This window comes from Chlamydomonas reinhardtii, chromosome 17 (assembly GCF_000002595.2).
Source record: "Chlamydomonas reinhardtii strain CC-503 cw92 mt+ chromosome 17, whole genome shotgun sequence".
NCBI classification, from domain to species: Eukaryota; Viridiplantae; Chlorophyta; class Chlorophyceae; order Chlamydomonadales; family Chlamydomonadaceae; genus Chlamydomonas; species Chlamydomonas reinhardtii.
This window is the reverse complement of record NC_057020.1, coordinates 5,891,374-5,913,280: the sequence shown is the minus strand read 5'-3', so window position 1 is coordinate 5,913,280 and position 21,907 is coordinate 5,891,374. Positions and strand designations below refer to the sequence as shown.

Sequence of the window (21,907 nt, the reverse complement as noted above, 5' to 3'; positions counted from 1 at the left end):
ATTGGCAGTCAAACAGTGTGACCATGGGGGGGGGTGCAGTTCCCAGCCAGCTACCAGCAGTAGTGTGTGAGAATGAATGCGCCTGCATCAGCCCAAACACATTCGGCCCGGCAGCGGTACGTCACAATGAATCACAGCAAAATGCACGGTCCAGAAGTGCAGCGACTTCCGTGCAACGACACACATCTTGTGTCCCTACATCCGGTTGATCGTCTGTGTAAGCCGGCGTGACTCATCACTCATCAGGCATACGCAACTATGAATGGGCATGCTGTGTTACGAAGCCACAAGGCGCTGAGGTGCCCCTTTGATGGCAGGCAGGCAACCTCATGGCCTGGTGCCGTTGATCCGCTGCCTTGCCGGCACCACAGCCAAACCTCCCAAGTAGCAGGTAGGAGTCACGCACGGCAACCGCTTTCGCCTCCTGCAGAGCCGCCCCCACGGCAACCCGCCCCAACAGTGTATGCGTGTCTCAGCACATGAGCACACTCAACATCCGCAAATAACAGCATTCAGCAGCATAAACGTTCGCTTGTACGAACTCTAGTCACCTATGTACGACCCCGGCTATGTCGGGGGGTGATGTTGTTTTTGGCCTCATGCATGCGCCATCGTGGCGTGGGCGCAGCCCACTTCTCCCTTTATGAGAGTTCTCGTCAAAACTCGGTTCACAGAAACTGACAATCAGGGTCCACATGAATTGATAGCAACCAGCTAAGCAACCAGCTAAGCAACCAGCTAAGCAGCTAAGCAACCAGCTAAGCAGTGTACTGCGCGTCGGATGAATGTTCGCACAATAAACAGTGTTTTCCAGGGATTCAGGGGTGTTCGACCCTCTTCTTCACCATAGGGGCACGAGGGCCACACTCACCACAAGTCCATACCGCCGTTATGTACACGTATGTCGTTGTCTACCAACTTGTAGGGCTTCACACCGCATCACTACTGTTCCCGGCAGCGGCATTATTGAGCCCGCTGTCAGCACTCGGTCCGCGCAAGCCGGTCACCAATGCAGTAGCAGCGGCTGTAGCAGGCGCCGGGTGCACCGCATTCCTGCTGCTGGTTATGCCGGCGGCAGTAGCACCGCTGCTGACTCCGACAGTGGCAGTAGCAGTAGCAGCGGCACCGGCCACAACCACGCCCGTCATCTTGCGGGAGCTGCGGCGGCGCTGCAGACCCGCTGGGGGCCCCGTCGCCGGCTGCTGTAGCATGCCTTGGGCAGCAGCTGCTGCTGCCGGCGCCGCCACCGCCCCCACCACCGCTGGCGAAGTGGCAGCAGCCTCGGCGTCGCGGCTGCTGGCAGCGCCCTCACTCTTGAGAACCACGGCACCCAGGGGCACAACGCTGCCGCCGCCGCCGCGCCTTGCCCGCAGCACAGCCACAGTCGCTGCCACGGCCGCCGCCAGCGCCACCACCACGCCAGCCGCAGCAGCGCCCGCGATAACGGCGGCAGCAGGACCGCCGCGCGAGCCAGAACCATCGCCACCAGCAGTGCTTGCGCTACCGCCGCTCAAGCCCTGCTGCGTCGTTCCTCCACCCAAATCACCGCCAGCCGCATTACTGCTAAGGCTGGGCTGCTGAGCTCCGTTGATGGTGGCCGTGAGTCCATCGCTGCCAACAGCAGCAGGTGCCGAGGCTGCTGAGGACTGCGATGAGGCGATTGCGTCCGCCGGCGCGTTGGTGCCATCAGTAGATAGCGTGGGGTCGCTGCTCCCGCCCTCGCGCGCTGTGGCGGTGCGTTGGGCGGTCGTCGTCGTGGCGGTGGCGGCGGAGGTGAGGGGAGCAGCCGGCGCCGGGCTGGGCGGCAGCGGGCTGGGGGGCGAGGGAGACGGCGGTCGGGGCGGCGGCGAGGGCGGAGATGGCGGAGAAGGCCTGGGAGAGGGAGGAGAGGGCCTAGGCGATGGAGGCTTGGGTGAGGGAGGAGTGGGCGAGGGCGGGCGAGGTGAGGGAGGCCGTGGGGAGGGCGGCTTGGGCGAGGGCGGTGCAGGAGAGGGCGGGCGGGGCGAAGGCGGCCTGCGAGAAGGTGGCTTTGGAGATGGGGGTGACGGTGAGGGTGGGCGGGGGGAGGGAGGGCGCGGCGACGGAGGTGGGGGCGAGGGTGGGCGAGGAGAGGGCGGTAGCGGTGACGGTGGGCGTGGAGAGGGGGGCGAAGGTGAGGGTGAGCTTGGGGAGGGGGGCAAAGGCGAGGGCGGGCGCGGGGAGGGCGGTTTGGCTGTGAGGTCCATGCACGCTCCACATGTCTTCCGGCAGTAGTTGTTGTCGGTGACCCAGGTCTCATTACACAGGCCCCATGACTTCAGGTCCGTGCAGCTGTATTGGTCTGCGCGCATGTGTGGAAGGGAGTGTGTGCAACAGCCGAGCGTCGCAAGCGAGGTTGTTGTTGCGCAACAAGGATAGATGCATGGGGGATCCAGTCATCTACGTATTACGGTAACTTGTGTCGCCAGCTTCACAGACACCAAGCAAAAATGCAGAGACAGCGTGTACTGACAGTGACAGACGCATGCATGCACTGGCGACGTACACACACACACACACACACACACACACGCACACTCGCACACTCGTATGTACCTGACCAGCTCAGGTCCACGCAGGGCAGGCCGGCGCCGCTGCACACGCCGCACGTGCCCCAGCAGTAGCCCTTGGGCGCCACCTCGTAGCAGCGACCCACAGGCACCATCTGCTCACAGGTCATGTTCTCTGCGAGCATGGACGGATTGAGAGGCAGGGATGAGATCGAGGTCGGGTGCGGTGGCGTTGTGGCACGTATGATGAGCAGTGCGGTCGCGTCCCTCCGCGTCTCCGCGTCTTCCATTTGTGTTTCCCGCATGCCCGCATGTAGGTTCACACCAGTACACCTGACAGCATGAATGCAAGGCTGCTCGCTGCTGACTGCCCCCCCAGTTACGAGACCCGCCCCCGCCCCGCCACGACACTCACGTGACAGGCTGAGCGGCATGAGCGGCACATCGCCGCACTGCTCCTGTCCCTCAGCACAGCGGCCGCAGGCAACCGAGCAGTAGCCCTGCGCCTTCTCCACGTTGGTCCTCAGGTCGGCGTCAGAGGTGGCGCCCAACCACAGCCCGCCCACACCTAGGGCCGGGCAGCGGCCCTGCAGCTGCAGCGCAGTGCAGGTGCAGTCGACTGAGGCCACACCCATGGCCGCGCACACGCCGGGCGGCGGCGCCACCTCGGCACAGTAGGGAATGGCCCACTCATTGTAGGGGGCGGTGATGGCGGGCGGAATGTAGGCGTCCACAGTGCCCTGTGCGTGTGTAAACGTCACAGCAATTCAAAGATGCAGGAGACCTCTACATGACAGTTTTACACCTGTTTTGTGAGTGGTACACGTGCGCACAGACACGGCAACAACACACACACGGTTCCTCATGTCCCCTCTCGCCCGCCGGAGAACCGGCGGCACACGCATAGCCAGCGCATTTGCACACTCATGTACATTCTTACGTTCATGGCGCAGAATTGTGCGGAGAAGTCCTGTCCGTTCTGGCTGGGGTAGGGCGACAGCGAGCAACTTGGCATGCCCGCATCCACCTGTGGGCAGGGCAGGGGACGAGGCGGGGCGGCACGCATTGTTCATATGGGTTCGTGGCGGGTGGCGCTCGGGAACACCAACACGTACGTCCAAGCACTGGGACGGCAGCTCGATCCTCGTAAGCGCGCACACACACACACACACGCCACAACCACACGCACACAACCACACACATGCAATAGCACCCCCGCTCCACACATATACACACACACGCGCGCGCACACACACCTGGTAATACAGGCCCCAGCGGCTGCCGGGTACGCTCAGTCCGGCGCCGGTGCCCTCGCCGCGCGCCGGCTCGCGCCCCTGGTAGGGCTGCTCCCAAATGTCCACAACCTTGAAGAACAGCAAGCTTCCATCAAAGTAGTAGTACTCGCCGGAGTCGCTCGCCAGAACCTGATCCAGGCTGGAAGCTGGCAGCAGCTGGGCGTCGGGGACAAGCCAGGCACTGGCGGCGCGTGTGACGTTGAAGGTGGTGCCGGGCGGATAGCGTGAGGCGTAGAGGATGGAGGTGCCACGCGGCACGGTCTCCGCCCACACCCGCATGGTCTTGGGCGCACCCAGGTTCCAGTGCACGTACCAGCCGCCGCGCCCCGTCAGACCCGTGACGCCCTGAGATTGAGCGCGTGCGCGTGGAGCGTGTAAGGAGCGGCACAATGGGCTGACGATGTGTGCGTGGAAGGTGTACGTACGGCACAATGGGCTGATGATGAGGCGGTGGCATATGCTTGTGTGCGCCAGTGGTGGTGCTGAAGGGTCATAGGCAAAGCGAGTGCCTTCCACTTTGTTCCGCCAGACACGCACGAGTAGTGTCGCGTCCTGCTGCTGGGGGACAGGGGCCCAGTGGCGGAGACCACTCGTGTGGTGGTCTCTCATGCTCTGATGCCCTCTCCCAGCAAGCCCTGTCACGCAGCAGGGAGTACTCACCCCCCCTGTCGCGTGTGTGCACGCACCTCGCTGCGGGTGATGATGCTGGCGCGACGGTTGGCGCCCGTGAACCCAAACTGCGCCACCACTCCCGCATCGTAGATGTTGATGTTGTTGATGCCGGGGGATAGGAGAGACGACTGCTCGGGCTGTGGACAAAGAAGGAGGTAGGTGGGTAGGTGCAGAGTGTGTGTTGCGGCGGTGCGTGTTAGCGAGAAAGTGAAAGTGAGAGCAGCAGCGGTACGCTGCGTGCATGTGCACGCCCGCTGCGTACGCACGTACACATACACACGTAAGCACACGCACCGAGAGGGTGTAGGTGGGAACTTCCAGCCTGAGGCGTGCCTGGGTACGCCAGGGGTACCTGTGGATAAAGGCGGCGGGTTGCATGGGGGCGAGGACGGACAGCGGCACGGGGTATGTCAAAGCACGTGCGTGCACGGTATGAAACTCATCGGATATACAACAGCACAGCAAGATGAGCTGCTGTGCGTACCGTGCTATGCGTGCATGGCTAGCTGCCAGACTCACCAGTCGCATGCGATGATGTTGGACGCCGCCGGCCTGCGCGTGCGTGGTGGTAAATGGTGGGCGGCGAGGGATCCGCGTGAGACTTTCGGAGTCTGGAATGAGAAGTGTCGGAGCAGCTGGACATTCGTGCACATTCCTGCACACATTCCAGCGCCTGGGCGGTGGACCTTCGCGCCCACCCGCAACACGCTACTTGGATGACAACATGAGAGATAGTCAGATAGACGACTCACACATTGGGCGGGGTGGTGCTGCAGGCAGCCGGGTCGGCCATCCACCAGGCGTGGGGCGAGGCGCACGGCACGACTGAGGTGGTGTCGCAGGGGCCCGTGCTGTTGGTGGCGGAGTAGGAGGCCACCAGCGTGGGCCGCTGCGTGCCGCTGAAGGAGCCATCCGCGTCTGCGAGGTACCGTGAACGAATGAACACACGAACAAACAACGTCGTGGGGCATGCATGGCTTCCGCCTCGTGCGCAGTCTTGCGTACGTGTGCAAGAGCGGTACTTACGTGCGCAGTATCATTCGGCAATGCCAGCAGGCATGCGCGAGCGAGCCTACGTACGTGCCCGCCCACCCTACCCACCCACCAAGGAAGTTGTAGAAGCGCCAGGAGCCCGTGCGCGTGACCGCGTTGCTCAGCACCGCCGCGCTGCTCACGTTCAGCAGCCGCAGCCCGCGGATGCTCGCCACGTGGTAGGGCTTGAACTGGTCCGAGTGTGTCATGGAGATCAGCGCGGCCTGTGTCAGCCACTCGGTAGGGCTGCATGCACGCACACGCACGCACACACACAAGCACACACGCATGTCACGCTGAGAGGAAAGGAGCAGAGGAAGGTGAGGGCAGGTGCCGCACTGTTTGCAGTCCCGTGTTTGCTTGCGCTGTGCGCTTGGCTTGATAAATACCGTAAACTGAACAGCCACGTACGTACTGCCACGTACAATCGATGCAGGGCTGCTCCCACGTAGCTATAGCTAGGTGGGCGGGCGCACACCTACCTGTGCACCACGTTGCGGATGGTCACGTTGGCCACCAGGTGTCGCATCCAGGTGTCGTAGAACTGCAGCCCGAAGCGGTAACCCTGCTGCAGGCTGGGGCGGCGTGGTGTGGTGTGGTGTGGTGTGGTGTAAAGTGGTAAATAGGGGGTACATGGGAAGAACACGTCACATAGGAAAGCTCGCAGATCGGTTCGGGCCAGGCAGGCAGGCAGGCAGGCAGGCAGGCAGGCAGGCAGGCAGGCAGGGATCGATGGCTTGTGGGGAAAGCAGCGCGAGGGTAAAAGGAGGACAAGCATGGGGTAAGAATCTGAGCTTTCTACCCCCCCCCCCTGAGGGGACGGCCACATGGGCTCCAGCAGCAGCCGAGTAGTGTGGAAAGCACGAGTCTCGGGTGCTCACTCATTGGGCATGTTGGAGGTCAGCCATGACCCGTGGGGCGAGTTCAAGTTGAGGTCGGCGTTGTAAAGCTCGTTGGGGTCACCGCGCACCGCGGCGCCCATGGTGCCGTCGTGCGACTCGAAGCCGTCCACCTGCCGCCGGTTTGTTGAGTGTGGCAGTGAATGGCAGTGAATGGCAGCGAATGGCGTTGGATGGATGAAATGGCATAGGTCGATGCCACTGTCTGGCAGGGGAGGTGTTTGGATGAGAGGACCTGGAGACGAGCGACATGGACGAGCGCGGCTAGCGTGCGCGCACCCATCCAACCACCACCCACTAAGTCAATCAACTTTACCATCCACCCAACCGCCCAACGGTCATTGTGAGTCATAAACGCACCATGAATCTGTCACCGTAGCTCGCCACAGAGAAGCCGCCCAGCCAGACCTTTGTGTTGCGGAGAACAAACTTGACCGGGATTGAGGCGTTGTTGGGATCCCTGAGCACAGGCAATGCCGTAAACTAACGTCATCAGTGCGGGAGACAGAGCTGCGTGCGCGTTGTATGACGACGCTGGCGGAGTGTGGGTGGAGTGAGCGTGGAATGCATGTGCATGGGTGAATTTGGGGCCCAGGTGGAGCCAGGCGGGAGCTGCTGCTCGCAGACGCCATGAGAGCAGGATGGAACAAAGGGTTCGAGTGCGCACGCAGCTGCGTCAAGGCTTGCCTGGGGTCGAAGGTGCTGCGCTCGATCTTGTAGGTCAGGGTCACGTTGTCTGCTGGGTCGTATCGAAGGTCGCCGCCACAGTAGATGGCTGCCGCGTTGTCCCAATGATAGCCGGAGGAGTGGGCGGTGTTTCCGCTGAAAGACAGCGGCGGGCGCTTGTACGGCTCTAGGGGCACTTCGCGATTCAGCTGTATGTCAAATGGGTAGGGAGAAGCAAGGCGTCAGGCATCAAGCCGGTCTACTGGGGAGCATGGGGTACGTGGCAAATAAGTCAGCGACGTGCGTGCTGGCAACTCGTTGGGCGCGGGCAGGGGCTATGGGGGGAGCGAGATCAACGTGTGACGCACTCACTCCGATGGGCAGCGGCAGGTTTAGGAACATGAAGCCGCTGGTGCCACCACTGGCCGCGTTGTTGTCGACGTAGTTGTTGGCATTACTGGGAGTTTGAGGTGGGGGATGAGGGCGGACGGGTGAGTGGAGACAGAAGGAGGGGCGCATGTGGGGGTTGGGATAGTCTGGTTCGGCCTTTTGCCTGCAGGGTGACACGCACGGCACGTACGGGTCCGAGGACGCAGCCCCTGCATAATCTGCTGCATCCCGCACCTACCTGAGGTAGAACCCAGCCGCGGCCCAGTCCGCAGGCTGCAGCAGTGTGGCGGACTGGCGAATGGTGGGCGCAGCGAACACACTGCCGATGGCGTCGCAGGGGTCGGCCCGGCCTAGCGGGTGGATGTAACCCGCGAAGTTGCCGGTGATGCGGTTGCGCTCCTCGGCGCCGTCCTCGATGTAGAACGCCGAGCCGGCCACGTGGAAGGCAGCGTTGTTGGCGACCGTAAGCGCGTGCGTGCCGTGGATGGTGAAGGCTGCGCGGGTGAGGGGTCGGTGACGGGGGATGGCAAGGGGGCGAGTTGCACGGCGGCCCATAATGGCATGCATGGGCGAGATTGCACGCACGCGCCAAATAAAGCAAGCCCGGAAAAGGCTAGCCCTTCTTCACTCGCGTACCGTTTCCCCCGCCCACTTTCCTCCCGCCCCATCCACTCCTCACCCCTCCAGTAGCTGCCGTACACTGAGTTGTCGGTCATGTAGGAGTCGGGCGGCACCTCGCCCGCCATGTGGAAGTGGAAGGGGTAGCTGCCCATGGTGGTTTGCTGGCCCATGCGGTATCCCAGCACGCCACGGATGCGCCCATGCTGTGGGTGGGATGGGCGCGTGCGTACGGTATAAGACGATGGCCGTACAAAGTGTTAGAGTCCCGCGCCATTGTCTCTCACCGACCACGCCCACACACCTACCTTGCTCTCGATGCGCAGGTGTCCGCCTGTTAGGTTGGCTGCGGTCTCGGGGCTGCCCTGCAGCAGGATGCTTCGACTCAACAGCACCACCTCGGTTTGGTACTCGGGGCCACTGCAGGTAGGGAGGCGTTGCGAGTAGTGGGCAGGGAGTGCGGGGAGGCGTGGAATGCGCGGTGTGGCTCGGGAACGACGCGATGCCGCAAAGCGCCGCCGCCGCGCCTTGCCAACACTAGGTCAGCGCCACCCGCCGCCCCAGACCTGTGCCATGCGTACGCACCCGTAGTGCATGAACTGCAGCGCGGTTGTGAACGTGATGTTCCTGCCGTCGGCGCTGACGCTCGCAATCTGTTTGACCTCGTTTTGGTTGCGGCACTCGTCCTTCCAAAGGCTGGTGGGGATCGCTACCAGCTGCCCCGCCCGCCAGTTGACCGGCTGCTGCAGCGATACCCAGCTCGTGCTGGGCCGCGCGGTCTGCTGGGCCAGTCGCGTCCAGGTGGGTGCGAAGAGCTCGCCGTGAATGTCCACCGTACTGGTATTCATACCCTGTGTGTGGAGCGCCAGGTGGACAGCCGGATAGACAGATGTTTATTTGCGGGCGTGAAGCGAGATGTTCGTGTGTGATGAAATGGATGGGACGGCACGAGTCAACAACAAGCTGGAATTTCAGTGTCAGTCAATAAATACAACGCTCTACGTGAGGAAATTCGTGGGCCCACCCGCAGCGCCATCTGTCCGGTGGCCACGCCGGTTGCGGGCACGAAGGTGATTGAGATGGCGCTGCTCAGGCGGCAGGTGGGGGAGCCCAGGCTGAGGTTGCCGTACACTTGCAGGGAGGCGACCGTGAGGTTGAGCGGCGCGTCGTCGATGACAAGCTGTGCGTGTATATATGGCGGGGACGGGGCTGGCGTGAACATTGGACATAGCAGAAGGCATGGCCAAACGAAGTAAAGAGCATGCCTGAGAGCATGCCATGGCAAGTCAGAGGCTCGTGCTCCACTTGAACAATTCATCACACGCGCGAACATTTTATGGCAGCCCCATTCCTATCTTACCTGACTGCCCTCGGGAACTGTGATGCGGCGAAAGCGAGCCCCCGCGCTCAACATGCAGCCGGACAGCAACACTCGTGCACCGGGAGGAATCGTCACGTCCACATCTGAGCCAGATACAGGTGCAGTGCTCGCATAGTTTGCCCATGCTGCTGCGGAGTCCCAGCGGAGCAGCGAAGCGTCGCAATGTGGGCAGCCAGGATTAGTACAAGAAGGCAGAGGCCCGCATGTTGCTGAATTGTAAGATGTTGGTGGTGCCGGGTAAGAAGCAGCATCAACACAGCCGGTGACGCTTGGCAAATTCCCTGAACATGTCACCGCCAAAACGCGAACTGAGTGGATTGCCAGCATCGCAAGAATTAATAGCGGTAACATTCTTACATGTGTATGTCACAAATGCACGCACGTTGGCAGAAGTTGTCTGTATGGGTAGAGTGGGCGAGGCGAGGCTGGGTTCGGGCGGGGTTCGCTGCGACCTCTTGGCAGACCACAATCGCTCACTCGATACCCAAATTGTCCGCTGCGTACAGCTATTCTCGAAGCACCTAAATCTCTTGTACGATGCGTGGGTGTGGCGCGTGGGCTGACCCCGAATCGAGTACCCGAGTGGAAACCGGCGGTGTGAAACCGGCAACATCTGCCAGCGGGTTCGCTGCACGCAGCCTGCCCTGAGCGCAAAACACCCCGTGAGTGCTTGCACTCTGATGTCGATGCCTACCTCTCAACGCCAGGCGGTTTAGCACTACTACTAGCCATCGCCTCGAGCCATGATCCGGACCCACTCTTTCATCAAAAATTCCACAGGCTGGCTCCCCCACATACGGCACGCCAACATGCTTCCCAAACCTGAGATGTAAACCTTAAGCGGACATCGCCTAAGTATCATCCATGAATCAAAACAACCGTGATGCTTGCCAGATCGCGCGCCCAAGTTTGAATCATCAAACGCCCCTCAATATCGGTGCGCAACGCAACTGCCCCAGCCGTACGCTCACCCACGCTTCTTCATTGCGTGCGCGTTATGATCAGTGCAACAGTGTATCACCTGCCAGCCAACCCCCATGGCCACCATCAACGTCCTGGCCCACTGCGCACGAGCTACCTCAGTACCGCATCAGAATACGCGTGCGGCAGACATCCGTCCCGCGCGTCCACGCGCTGCCTTCATGTGTGGCACGCAGGCCCCGGTACCTGGTGCACATCCCGCTGCGTGACCAACGCCAGACGCACGCACTTACTTCTTCTTGCCCTTGCCCTTGCCCTTGCCGGTCTCAAGCTTGGCGCCGCCAGCGGCTTTCGCCACCTGGCCGCCCCGCGCCGCCTGGCCGCCCGCCGGACGCAGGCCGGCTCCTTGTGCAGTGGAGAGCCGCATTGCGTCCGTGAGCACATCCGACAGCTCCGGCGTACCCGACAGCGCGTCGAGTGTCACGCCCGTGTAGCCGTGCAACAGGCCCGCTACAAAACTGTCCGCCACAGTCGCAGCCCCACCGATACTGCCGGCCTGCGACGTGCCCGCACCCGCAGAGCTGCCAGCAGGAACAGCAACAGCTGCTGCTGCTGCTGCTGCTGCTGCTGCCGGGCCCACCACGCTGCCTACAGCCGAGCCCCGCGGAGCGGCGGCGGCGCCAGCCGACACCTGCCGCTCTGCACCGCTGCTGGCAGCTGACTCGCTCGCGCGGTTGCTGGGCTGGGCTGCCGCGCCTGAGGCGGCGGACGTGCCAGAGCCCTTCTGCGGCATAGCACCCGTGCCCGCGCTGCCGCCCGGCTTCGTGCCCGCGCCGTCTGTGCGCACGGCGGCAGGGCCACCCAGGGCTGCCACGGCTGCTGCTACGGCCCTGGACGCCTGTAGCGCCGCAACGGCGTCCGCGGCGCTACGGCCGCTGCCCGCGCCTACGCCATATGCGGCAGCTAGGTCACGCATGGCTCTCGCTTCTGCGGCTGCGACGGACTTCTGCATTGCCGCAAGGCTGTCAGCCCTGGACCACCTGCCACCTGCCGCCGCGGCCGCAGCCGCACCCCCACCCGCGCCCGCCGCGTTTCCCTCCTCCCCCGGCTCCTTGCCCTGCTGGCCCTCCTTGCCCTTTGCCTTGGCCTTGACCCCCGGGCAGCTGTCCTTGTGCCCCGCCTTCCAGTGCGCTACCTGGCACATGCGGCCGCAGTAGTGCACGGCCTTGCAGCCGCCGCAGGCCTTGAGGCCGCCCACCGCCGCCTCCAGGTCGGCCTCGGTGGCGCCCTCCAGGTTGACGCAGGCGGGGTTGCCGCAGGCGGAGGGAGCAGGCACCGACACGGCCACGGCCGCCGGCGACAGCAGCGTGGGCGCCTCGCGCTGCACCTTGGCGATGTCGGCCTGCGCCATGATGGGCAGCCGCCGCAGGTGGCGGCTGAGCGCCACGTCACTCTTGCCGCCGCCGCCGCCCGTGCCGCCGCCGCCGCCGCTCGTGCCGCCGCCGCCGCCGACCTTGTCCTTGCTGCTGGTCGTGGTGGTGCTTTTCGCTGCGCTGGTGCTGGGTCTGCCGGCAGCAGGCGCCTCCGGCAGCGGCACGCCTGCGGCGCCGGCAGCAGCAGCGGCGGCAGCACCGGCACCAGCCGCCGCCTTCTCCACCTTCTCGCCCTCCTTCCCCTCCCTCTCGGCCCCCTCCTCCTCCCCCTGCCCCTCCTCCTCGCCGTCCTGCGCCTCGCTGCCGCCCGCCAGCCACGCCTCCTCCTCCTGCTCCTCCACCGTGCCGCCGTCCGGCGTGGCCCTCAGCCGCTCCAGCCGGCCCACCACGTAGTCGGCGTAGGCCGCCAGCGCCGGATCGCGCCGCACGTTGTCCAGCTGCCGCAGCCCCTCCAGCACCTCGCGCCGCCACGGCGACAGCCAGGCCGGCATCAGCTCGCGCCCCTCGGCAGACAGCAGGCTGGTGACGCCGCTGTCGATGTCGGCGCCACTGCCACTGGCGCAACCGCCACCGGCGCCACTGCGGCTGGCGCCCGCGCTGCCGCTTGTGCGGGCGCCGGCGACGCCGCTGCTGCTTGCGCTGTCGGTGCTGCTGGCACTGGAGCTGCGGCTGTCGCGGGCGGCACTGCCCACGCTGCCGCAGTCGCTGCCGCCGCTGCCCAACCGCTCCTGCCTGCTCGGCCCCGATACCCCCACCGCAGCCACCGCCGCAGCCCCCGCCGCCAGGCCCGGCTCCGCCGCCTTCAGCGCCGCCCGCAGGCGGTTGGGCATGGTCATTGCCGTGAACAGCAGGCAGCGCAGCAGGTGCCGCACGTCCTCCGTACCCCAGCCGCGCTGCGTGGAGCGCGGGAAGCGCAGCAGCAGCCCCGCTAGCGCCACGCAGTCGATGTCGTGTAGGAGCAGCGTCTCCCAGCTCGCCACCGCCTCGGCCGGTGTCACCGCCGCCTCCGCCGCCGCCCAGCGGTTGGTGATGGCGGCGGGGGTGGCGGCGGGGGTGGCGGCGGGGGTGGTGGAGGGGGTGGTGGAGGGGGTGCTAGAGGTGGAGCTGGACAAGCTGGAGGCGGCGGCGGCGGCTTCAAAGGCGGGAGAGGAAGCCGCCACAGAGGTGCTGGGCGCAGCCAGCGCAGCAGGTGCTGCGGCGTTAGTGCCCGCTCCGTCGGCCGCACCCGAAGCGGTGGAGCCAGCCGCTGCCCCGTGCGCGCCCTGTCGCTGCTGCCCCGCCTGCCTGAGCTGCGCCGCCGTCGCAAGCATCTCTGCCGCGCGCTTTTGCACGCTTTGGACCAGCGCCGTGGTGGCGCTGAGGCTGCTGTAAAAGTTAGCCCTCACTCCATCCCAGCCCCCAAGCGGCGTTTCCAGGTCCGGGATGGCTTCGGACACCCACTCGGCTGGCATGGCCGCCAGGCGGAAAGTGGCCGCGAGTGCCTCCAAGACGCCGGCGTCATGCAACGAGATGGCGAACGGGCGTGTGTCAGGGCCTGCTGCCGGCGCCTCGGCACGGATTCGGGATGCACAGGACTCAAGAGCGAGGGCGTGGGCGTGCACAGCGTGTGCGGCGTCGTCCGCGGCTTCCTTGCAGAGGGCCCGTTGCGCCAGCGTGCGTTCCTCCGCAGCCCGGAGACCACAACGTGCACGCTGCTCCTGCTCCTCTAGTAAAGAGAGAGTGGCGTTCTCGTGTTCTAACGCCCGGTTCTCGCAGAGCAGCGCAGCCGCGGCAGCCTCGGAGACCCGGGAGCGAGCTGCCGCTAGCGCGGCCTGCGCAGCTGCCTCTGCCCCAACGGCTGCTTCCACCTGGACCCGTGCGGCCTTGGCCCTGGTCGCTGCGGCCTTGGATGCCGCCATCGCGGCCTTGGCTTCCTTCTCAGCTAGCTCCGCCGCCGCCTCCGCTGCCTCCGTCTCCTCCTCCGTCTCCGCCACCGCGACCTCCGTACTCGCGGCCACCCACTTCGTAGCTGCCTCTTTGGCCGCTGCCTCCGCCGCCGCGGCGGCCGCCTTGGCCTCCGCCGCCTCGGCCTCAGAAGCTTGCCGCGCCGAGGCGGCTGCCCGAGCCGCCACCTCAGCGGCTTCCGCCGCCTCCATCGCCGCCTTGACCTCCCGCCTGGCATCTGCTTCCTGTCTCCATAGCTCCGCCACTCGGTCATCCTTCCCGACGTCGAGGCGTCGCGTGGTGATGAGCTCGGCGCGGTGCTGGGCGTCCTCAAGGGCGCGCTCCATCTCCTGGAGCCGATCCGCTTGTCGTAACACATCCACCAAGAGCTTGTGTGCATCCCAGCCAGCCAGCTCGCCACACACAGCCTCCGCAAATGCCAAGTCGTGCGCCGACACTCCCGAATCCAACCCGTCGTCTCCCGTCTGCTCACTTCCGGCAGCATCGCCACCTGCCCTGCTGGCGCTGGCACTGGCCCCGGCACCGTCGCATGCCGCTGCGCCGGCTGCAGCAGCGGCGCCGGCGCCGCCAGGCGCAGACAAGGGCGCGGGCGCCAGCGTTACGGCAGCGCAGCCTGGCGCGCCGGCACCCGCACCCGCACCCGCACCCGCACCAGCACCAGCGCTGGACGCCAGATCCGCGCGCCGCGCCTGGGCCCGCGCGTTGCGGTAGGCGAATGTCATGGGCAGCGCCCACATGAGGGCCGTCCAGCTGAGGCAGAGGGGTGAGGCAGGGGCGAGGCAGGGGCGAGGCAGGGGTGAGGCAGGGGTGAGGCAGGGGTGAGGCAGGGGTGAGGCAGGGGTGAGGCACGGGGTGGGGCAGGCGGAGAGAAAGGACCGCGTGAGGCCCAGAGCGCCGCATGGAGAGGGGTGGGAATGCAAGCCTGCCCGGGCATTGCAAATGCGGGAACTACCATGCGTGAATCACCATGCATCGTGCCCGGGCATGGCAAATGCGGGAATCACCAAGCATCTACGCGCTCTGGTTGCCTCCATCACATCTGCCCGCCGCCCATCCCGCCTCATACTCCCACCCACCCCCTGCTCCCCCCAACCTCCAACCGCCGAGCCCCACCTGCAGATGTACACGGCGCTCTCGCCTCCCGGCACGCACTGCAGCTGGCGCGCGATGCGCGACAGCTGGCGGCTCCAGCCGTACACCATGAAGCCTTCCAGCCGCCGGTGCCGCTCGCGGTCGTTGGAGTACAGCGCCTGCAGCGCGCTGGGTGGCGGCGGCGGCGGCGGCGGCTTGCCGGTGGCGGCAATGCTGTATGGGCTGTAGCCGGGGCCGGAGCTGGGGCCGGAGCTAGGGCTGGAGCCGGGGCCGCGGCATTCGGACGCCGACACTGGGGTGGCGGTTGCGGCTGCGGCGGTAAGCGCTGCGACGGGAGCTGCAATGGCGGAGGTGGACGGCTTATCGGCAGCGGACGCGGCTGCGACCGACTGGCCATCGCCGCTGCCCGTGCCGCTGCCGGCGCTCGCTGTTGCACCTGCCGTGCCTGCCGTGCCTGCCTCCCGACCCCCCAGCGCCTCCTCCTCCTCCACGCCCTCCTGCTTTCCTTCTTGCCCTCTCTGCTCCTTCTGCTTCCCCGTCTCCTTCTCCTTCGCCGTCTCCAGCGCCCCCGGCTCCGCCTCGACCAGCGCTGTGAGCTGCTGCTCTGGCGCCTCCTGCCCCTTCCGCTTGGGCGCGTAGTCGGACAGGTTGGCGCGCGTCTGACTGACCAGCATCGAGCGAATCAACGCCTGCAGTCCGACGCGGTGGACAGGCAACGAGTGCGTTGGCAGAGGTCATGCGGAAGCCTGGCGCACGACCACGCCGGATGCACACAGCGCCCTTGCCCAGCGCCGTAGATGCATAGGCATGTCCAGTACATGCCAAACCGTGGCGGTGGCCGCCGCACCTGCCCTGGCCACACGCCTACCCCAGACGAGTTTTGGGACGTTGGGCAACAGCCCAAGGTCAGCGGTCCGTCAATAGGCGCGCATGGACTGGCTTACGCACACGGCCATACAACGGCATAAGCGCCGCCTCCCCCCCCCCGCCCACCCACCTGCAGCGCTGAACACGCCCCCTTGAGCTCGTCCTCAAAGCGCCACCGCAGATCGGGCCGCGGGTCTGGCGGCGGCAACGGCGGGCCGCCGGGCGGCGGCGGCGGCGGCAGCGCCAGCGCGTTGCTCAGTGTGTGGGGGTGCACGGTGTGCGGTCGCAGCGCTGCGTCCGCCGCCAGTATGCGGTGCGTGCACAGCTGCATCAGCTTGGCGATTGTGGCTATTAGGGAGGAGATCTGGAGGCGGGACGGGTTTGGGAAGGGGTTGTTTTGAGGGCTAGTTTATACCAGTAGCTCCCAACATAATCAATAACACGAGAGAGATACGGTATGCTTGAGGTTGGAAGGTGGTGAGCAGCGGAGGCCGGCGGAGGAGGGCGCAGCCGCACGCCGTATCCCGCCTTGCCCCACGTTTCCCACGACCGCTTACGACCGCTTAAAACCGCTTACAAGTATTCTGACACATCCCGGACAACCCAAACCACGCCATCTCAAGAGGGAAACACGCTGTCAACTGCCCACACGCCCGCGCGCACCTCCCTCAGCGGCGCGAACGCCAGCAGGTGGTGCATGAAGTGGAAGCCCTGGTCGGGCTGCTGCAGCAGCGCCGGCAGCAGCAGGCTGCCGGCCAGGTGCGCGTCGTCGGGCGAGCACGCCACGCGCCGCATGGCCGACTCCACGCCGGGCAGCAGGCCGCCCCACAGCGCCGCGGCCAGCTCGGGCGGGGCGTAGTCCAGCAGGTGGTCTGGCGGAGGGAGGGCGAGGGGGAGGGCGCGGAGGCGGGGGATTGCAAGGTTAGGGAGAGGCGGTTACATTCATGATCATTCAAGGGGGCTGCAAGGATGTTTGGAAAAGCGGTACAGGGGGGGAGAGAGATGGCGAGGGAGTTGGGCGGATTCGCTTGGGGAGCGGTCCGTCTTGAGCGCACATTACACTACCGTACGCACGTTTCCTTGCGCTCTCTCACACCCGCCCACGCGCGTGCGCCCGCGCCCGCGCACCTGCCGACCAGCCCTCCTGCGCCGTCTCCGCCGCCTGCTGCGCCTCCATCGCCTGCGGCAGCGAGGCGTTCAGCGGCGCGCGGTGCGCGCGCGGCACCACCCGCAGAAGCTGCTGGCTCACAATCTCCGTCAGCACACTAGACGGGTGGCAGGCGGAGCGAGTTGCCACGACGTCCACCAGCGGCGCGCTGCTCTGCAGCATGCCGCACAGCGCGCGCCACCACACCGGCGGCGGCGAGGTCACGGCCGGCACCGGCAACGCCGACCAGCCGCAGCGCGGCCGCCAGCTGCGCTCCAGCCAGGGGTAGGGCAGCTGCGGCGGCGGCGGCGGCGGCGGCGGCGCAGCCGGGGCAACCGCTTGGTCGGGCCGTGCCGCCTGGTCAGCCTGCGCTGGCGCCGAGCTTGGCGACGCAGTCTCCTGCGAAGCCGAGGACGGGGATGCCGTGCTCGAATCGCTCGCCGCTTGCTCCTTGGCGCGGCCGGCTTCCGCAACGCCGCCCCCGGCCTTCTCCTCCGCACCCTCCTTGGGCTTGACGGGCAGCGGCGCAAGCGGCAGCGTCAGCGGGCACAGGCTCCGGACCACGGCCAGCGAGCGGCCCCCCAGGTGCCACGCTGACTCCCGGTTCACCCGCACCCGCGCCGGCGCCGGCGCCGGCGGCGCGCCGGGCGCGCGCGCGCCGACCCCGGGCGCGTCGGCCGAGGCCGTGCACAGCTCCGCCAGCCGCATGCACACCTCCTGCACCGCCGCCGGCGTCAGCATCAAGAACCAGGCGTGGTCGCGGCACCACCAGCCAGGGGGCGGTTGCAGCGCCGCCGGCGGCGGAGCCGCCGCCGGCCCCGCGCCGCCGCCTCCGCCGGCTTCGCCGCCGGCGAGGCGGCTCCGCAGGTGCTCGACGTAGCTGCTGCTCTGCAGCACCTGCACCTGCGTCTCCACCAGCCTCAGCAACGCCTGCGGCACCAGCTCCTCCAGCTCCAGGCCGCAGCACGCCGCCGCGTCCAGCAGCCGCCGCTCCTCCTTGCCCAGCACTACCCTGGCCTTGTCACTTCCGCCGCCGCCGCCGCCAGCACTCGCACCAGCACTCGCACCAGCACCAGCACCGTCGCGCCCCGCAACGCCGCCAGAAACCTTCTCAGCCACGCTGCCGCCTCCGCCGCCTGCGCTACCTCCGCCACCTGCGCCGCCGCCGCCGCCGCCCGCACCGCCGCCCGCACCGCCGCCCGCGCCGCCGCCCGCGCCGCCGCCCGCGCCGCCGCCGGCCTCCTCCTCCGCCTCCTCGGGCACGACGGGCCCCAGCCAGTGGCGGATGTCCACGCAGCGCGTGTCGGGCAGCAACACGCCCACCACGGGCAGCCCCAGCGCGGCGTCGCGGCTGAGGCCGTACATGCCGTCGCCGCCGGCCAGCAGTGAGGCGTGCAGACGGCCGTAGAAGCCACCGGTGGGGACCGGCAGGCTGATTGGCGTGGCTGCGGCGGAGGCAGAGGCTGGAGGTGACGCGGCGGCGGCCGCGGGCGCGGCCGTGCCGTCTGGGCTCTGGCTGTCCGCGCCGGCGCCGGCCGCCGCCCCGTCGGCGCCGGGCGCACAGGCGGGTTCGGCGGTGGTGCTGCTGGAGGTAGAGGCCGCACCCGGGTGGGAGGTGACCGCGCTGCTACTGCCGCTACTGCTACTGCCGCTACTGCTACTGCTACTGCGCTCAACGAAGCCGCTGCCGTATCCCGCGCCCGCCAGCATCTTGGACATCAGGCCGAACAGGAACTGCTGCACGTTCGCGCCCCACAGCCGCCCCGGCGGCGGCGGCGGCGGCGGCTGCTGCTCGGGCGGCGGGCCCGGCGCCGCTGGTGCCGCCTTCCCTGGCTCCGCCGCACGCGCCTTGTCCACACCCCCTGCTCCTGCTGCCCTTGCTGCTCCTGCCGCACCGGCTTCCCCGGCCGCCGCCTCCCTCGCCTCCACCTCCACCTCCGCCCCCGCCGCCCCCGCCTCCGCTTCCTCCGCCACCGCCAGCCCGACGGCCTGCTCCATGTTGTCGTTGGACACGGGCATCGCCAGCGGCGAGGCGGGCAGGCGCAGCCAGGCCTCTGTCGAGGCGAACAGCGCCTGGCAGACCGACATGACGCTGCCCACAGGCCGCACGCCCACCTACAGCAGCAGCAGCAGCAGCATACAGCCGGGCGGGCGCAACAGCGGGAACAGACACAGCCGCGATGGACCGTAACAGAAAGGCTCGATAGTGGGATGGCGGGATGGCGGGGACTGGACCAGGTGTGGGCTTGGGGCACCGGTACTTGACAAGCGGCACGCCACGCGGCGGGCTGGCCCCGCCTCCTTGCCTCCAAGCCGTAGCACGACAAATGTCCACGCCCATGCCCTCCGGGCGTCACTAAACTTAGATACTGTAACTCGGTACTTGGCAGGCGGCGTCACTAATGTGAACTATTGAATACCGTCAACACCTGCCGCACGCGCCTCTCCCCTGCGCCCCCACCTGCGCCAAGTAATTTTCGGGGTAGATGCTGGGCCGGTCGCCCAGCGCCGCCAGCTGCATCAGCGCGGCGCGGGACATGTGCTCCAGGATCTGTCGGGAGGCGCACAGGGCACAAGGTAGCGATGGGCGCGTTGGGCATTGGGGTGGCCAGGCCGGTACAATCAACTCGCTGCATCCTCTGTATCCACCCGCCGCGGCCCCGCCGCCACCCCGCCGCACCGCACCCCGCCCCAGCGCATCCCCCGCGGCCTCGCCGCACGGTGCAGGCGCACCTGGCTGTCCACAAGCTCGTCTACCAGCAGCCGCAGCACCGCCGGTGTAGGCGGCGTGTCCGCGTCGCCATCGCCCTCGCCCTCCTTGCCCTTGCCTTTCTTCTCGCTCTCCTTTGCGTCCTGCTCCTGCAGCCCCTGCTTCTCTTTGTCCCTGTCCTTCCCCATCGGCTGCTTGTCCTTGTCCTTGTCGTTCCGCGCCGCGGGGCTCAAGCCGACTGGGGCGGGCGCGGCGGTGGTGCCGCCGGCCTCGGGCGGGCCCAGCCCCGACAGCAGCGTGCAGGACACGGCCACCAGCCCGCCCACGTGCCACAGGACCTGCGTGCAGCGCAGCAGCACAGCGCACCAGGTCAGGAGCCGGTAGTCATGAGGTGTACCCCGCTCCGTGCCCCAAGCTGCAAGCGGGCCCTTGCATCTGTAACTCCCCGTCCAAGCGGGCAGGACCCTTGATTCCCTCCATCTCGCCGGCTGCCTGCGATCGACACGGTTGCTCGGCACCCCGCCGCATCAGCTGTCCGTACCCTTTGCCCATGAATCTGCGGGTTTAACCTGCACCTGTAACCTCCCCGTCCAACCACCCCCCACCCCCGCTGCAACTGTACCTGCCTACGACTTCACTTCTTAATTAATCATGAATGTAACCCCCCTGCATCGTCGCCCCGCCACCTCCAGCCCCAGCCAGGCTGCCGCCGCCGCCTCACCTGCTGAGGGTCCAGCATGTCCGCGCGCAGGTCCGCCACCCGCCGGAAGGCCGCCTGCGCCTCCGGCCCGTACGGCACATAGCTGGAGTGCACGCCCAGCATGGCGTCCCGCGCGGCGTCCAGCGGCGTCGGCGGCTCCTTGTACACGTCACGCTGGTAGCCGCCGCCGCCCGACCCACTTGACCCGCCCGCCCCCGCCCGGGCGGCGCCGCCCCGGCCGACGCCCGCGCGCCCCCGGCCCTGGCCCCCAGCGGCCGCGCCCGACCCAGATGCCACCGGCTTCTCCTGCTCCCTGGCCTGCTGCTCCAGCTCGCGACAGACCTCCAGCAGCTGCGCAGACTCGCGCGCGCACTGCGACAGCAGCAGCGTGAAGCAGCGGAAGGCACCGCTGCGGACGAGGCCCAGCGTGGCGCGCTCGGCGGCGCGCTGGCCGGCGGGCGTGACGCTCTGCCGGCCCAGCTTGGGGTGGGCGATGGTTATGAGCGTGTGCAACAGCACCTCGCTGGTCCAATGTCGCACTGCGCCGTACACGGTCGCGCGCTCTCCGCGCGTCACGGCGGGCCCGCCGTTGCCGTCATGGTCCTCCGGCTCGGCGCGGATGGCGTATCCAAGGAGCTGAGGGTGGGTGGCAGAGATTACGGTAGAAGCAGTAGCGGGAGTGGGTATCGTGGGCCAGTGTGTGGCTAGGCAAGCTGCATGGGGGCTGGTTGCCGGCCGAGGCCAGACGGTCCCGCGCATAGGGGCCTGCCTGTGCATGATGCTCCTGGTTCCTTTGCGGCACCATCAAGGTAATTAGAGCCGCGGGCAGCGTGTTGCAAGGCTGTAGACTTAGAGGGTCATTCAGGCGTTGGTGCAGCCGCGGGTAGTCCTGAAACACCCGGACACCTTGGCATGCCAGGTCGCCGCCGCACCCCTCGCTGCCCCTCACCTGCAGCAGTTGGGTCATGAGCTGCTTCGACATCAGCATCCGCTCCGCCAGGTCCGCGGCATCCTGGGACGGCTCCTGTGGAGGGGGCGGCACCAAGGGCCCGCGTTGGGCCACAGCGACATACGGTACTTACATAGCACCGCCGTCCTGCGTGCCCGAACAGTACCAGCATGCGTCTTATCTCCACCCCAGCATCGCAAGTAAGAAATAGCAGCACGAAGGGGCCACTCGCCTTGAGCAAGCGCGTCAAAAAGTTGCATGCATCGCCATACTTTGCCGCCACGGACCGGACAAGCCGTTTGCCCGTTGCCAGGTCATACAGGATTGACTTAACAATCTCCTTGTAGTTCGCATACTGCGTGCGGATGGCTGCGCAGTATTGCGCGCCCTGCACGCCGACAGAAGCGCGGATTTCTTAGATCGCCAGGCGCTTTAAGTAGGTATGCAACAGCAAGTGTAGATGAAAAGCTTACCGTTACCCCAGGGGCTGGCAGGTTCCAAGCCATGTTCGCGGCAAACTTCCAAAACCCGGGGCAGGTTGCGCCTGGATCGAGCTCTAAGTATGCCAGACGTCACTTCTTGTGCCAGGATTCATGATTCAGAAGAAAAATGCGAAAGAGCCGAGGAAAGCTCGTGATGCAGTGTTCAGTAGAAATTATTTAG

At 66.6% G+C, this 21,907-nt stretch overlaps 2 protein-coding genes across 2 annotated transcripts; both read right to left on the bottom strand.

Moving 5' to 3' along the window:
- Positions 1-36: 36 nt before the first annotated feature.
- Positions 37-9,663, bottom strand: CHLRE_17g740050v5 (uncharacterized protein). Its single transcript, XM_043072624.1, has 21 exons — positions 9,461-9,663; positions 9,125-9,280; positions 8,686-8,951; positions 8,409-8,520; positions 8,162-8,306; positions 7,721-7,976; positions 7,465-7,549; positions 7,114-7,301; positions 6,787-6,886; positions 6,409-6,539; positions 6,010-6,102; positions 5,601-5,773; positions 5,248-5,413; positions 5,015-5,047; positions 4,790-4,847; positions 4,510-4,632; positions 3,785-4,168; positions 3,469-3,555; positions 2,944-3,268; positions 2,575-2,703; positions 37-2,320 (listed from the first exon to the last, which is right to left on the bottom strand). Exons 1-21 carry the CDS (start codon positions 9,512-9,514, stop codon positions 930-932), a joined length of 4,455 nt encoding a protein of 1,484 aa, XP_042915083.1. The 5' UTR covers positions 9,515-9,663; the 3' UTR covers positions 37-929.
- A 159-nt stretch (positions 9,664-9,822) lies between these two features.
- On the bottom strand, positions 9,823-21,893 carry CHLRE_17g740000v5 (uncharacterized protein). The gene is made up of 11 exons (XM_043072623.1): positions 21,718-21,893; positions 21,477-21,632; positions 21,245-21,319; positions 20,317-20,931; positions 19,619-19,933; positions 19,347-19,436; positions 16,867-19,000; positions 16,402-16,610; positions 15,869-16,102; positions 14,893-15,560; positions 9,823-14,529 (listed from the first exon to the last, which is right to left on the bottom strand). Exons 1-11 carry the CDS (start codon positions 21,748-21,750, stop codon positions 10,692-10,694), a joined length of 8,367 nt encoding a protein of 2,788 aa, XP_042915082.1. The 5' UTR covers positions 21,751-21,893; the 3' UTR covers positions 9,823-10,691.
- Positions 21,894-21,907: the final 14 nt, after the last annotated feature.

Excerpts from the sequence above, each read along its gene's own strand:
- CHLRE_17g740050v5 (XM_043072624.1), bottom strand. The coding sequence starts at position 9,514 with ATGTTGAGCGCGGGGGCTCGCTTTCGCCGCATCACAGTTCCCGAGGGC. Across the intron at positions 8,952-9,124 it reads CCGGACAGATGGCGCTGCGG|GGTATGAATACCAGTACGGT; the intron begins GTGGGCCCACGA and ends CTCCACACACAG. Across the intron at positions 7,302-7,464 it reads ACCTGCCGCTGCCCATCGGA|CTGAATCGCGAAGTGCCCCT; the intron begins GTGAGTGCGTCA and ends TTTGACATACAG.
- CHLRE_17g740000v5 (XM_043072623.1), bottom strand. The coding sequence starts at position 21,750 with ATGGCTTGGAACCTGCCAGCCCCTGGGGTAACG. Across the intron at positions 19,934-20,316 it reads ACATGCTGGACCCTCAGCAG|GTCCTGTGGCACGTGGGCGG; the intron begins GTGAGGCGGCGG and ends CGCTGCACGCAG. Across the intron at positions 19,001-19,346 it reads CCGAAAATTACTTGGCGCAG|GTGGGCGTGCGGCCTGTGGG; the intron begins GTGGGGGCGCAG and ends CTGCTGCTGTAG.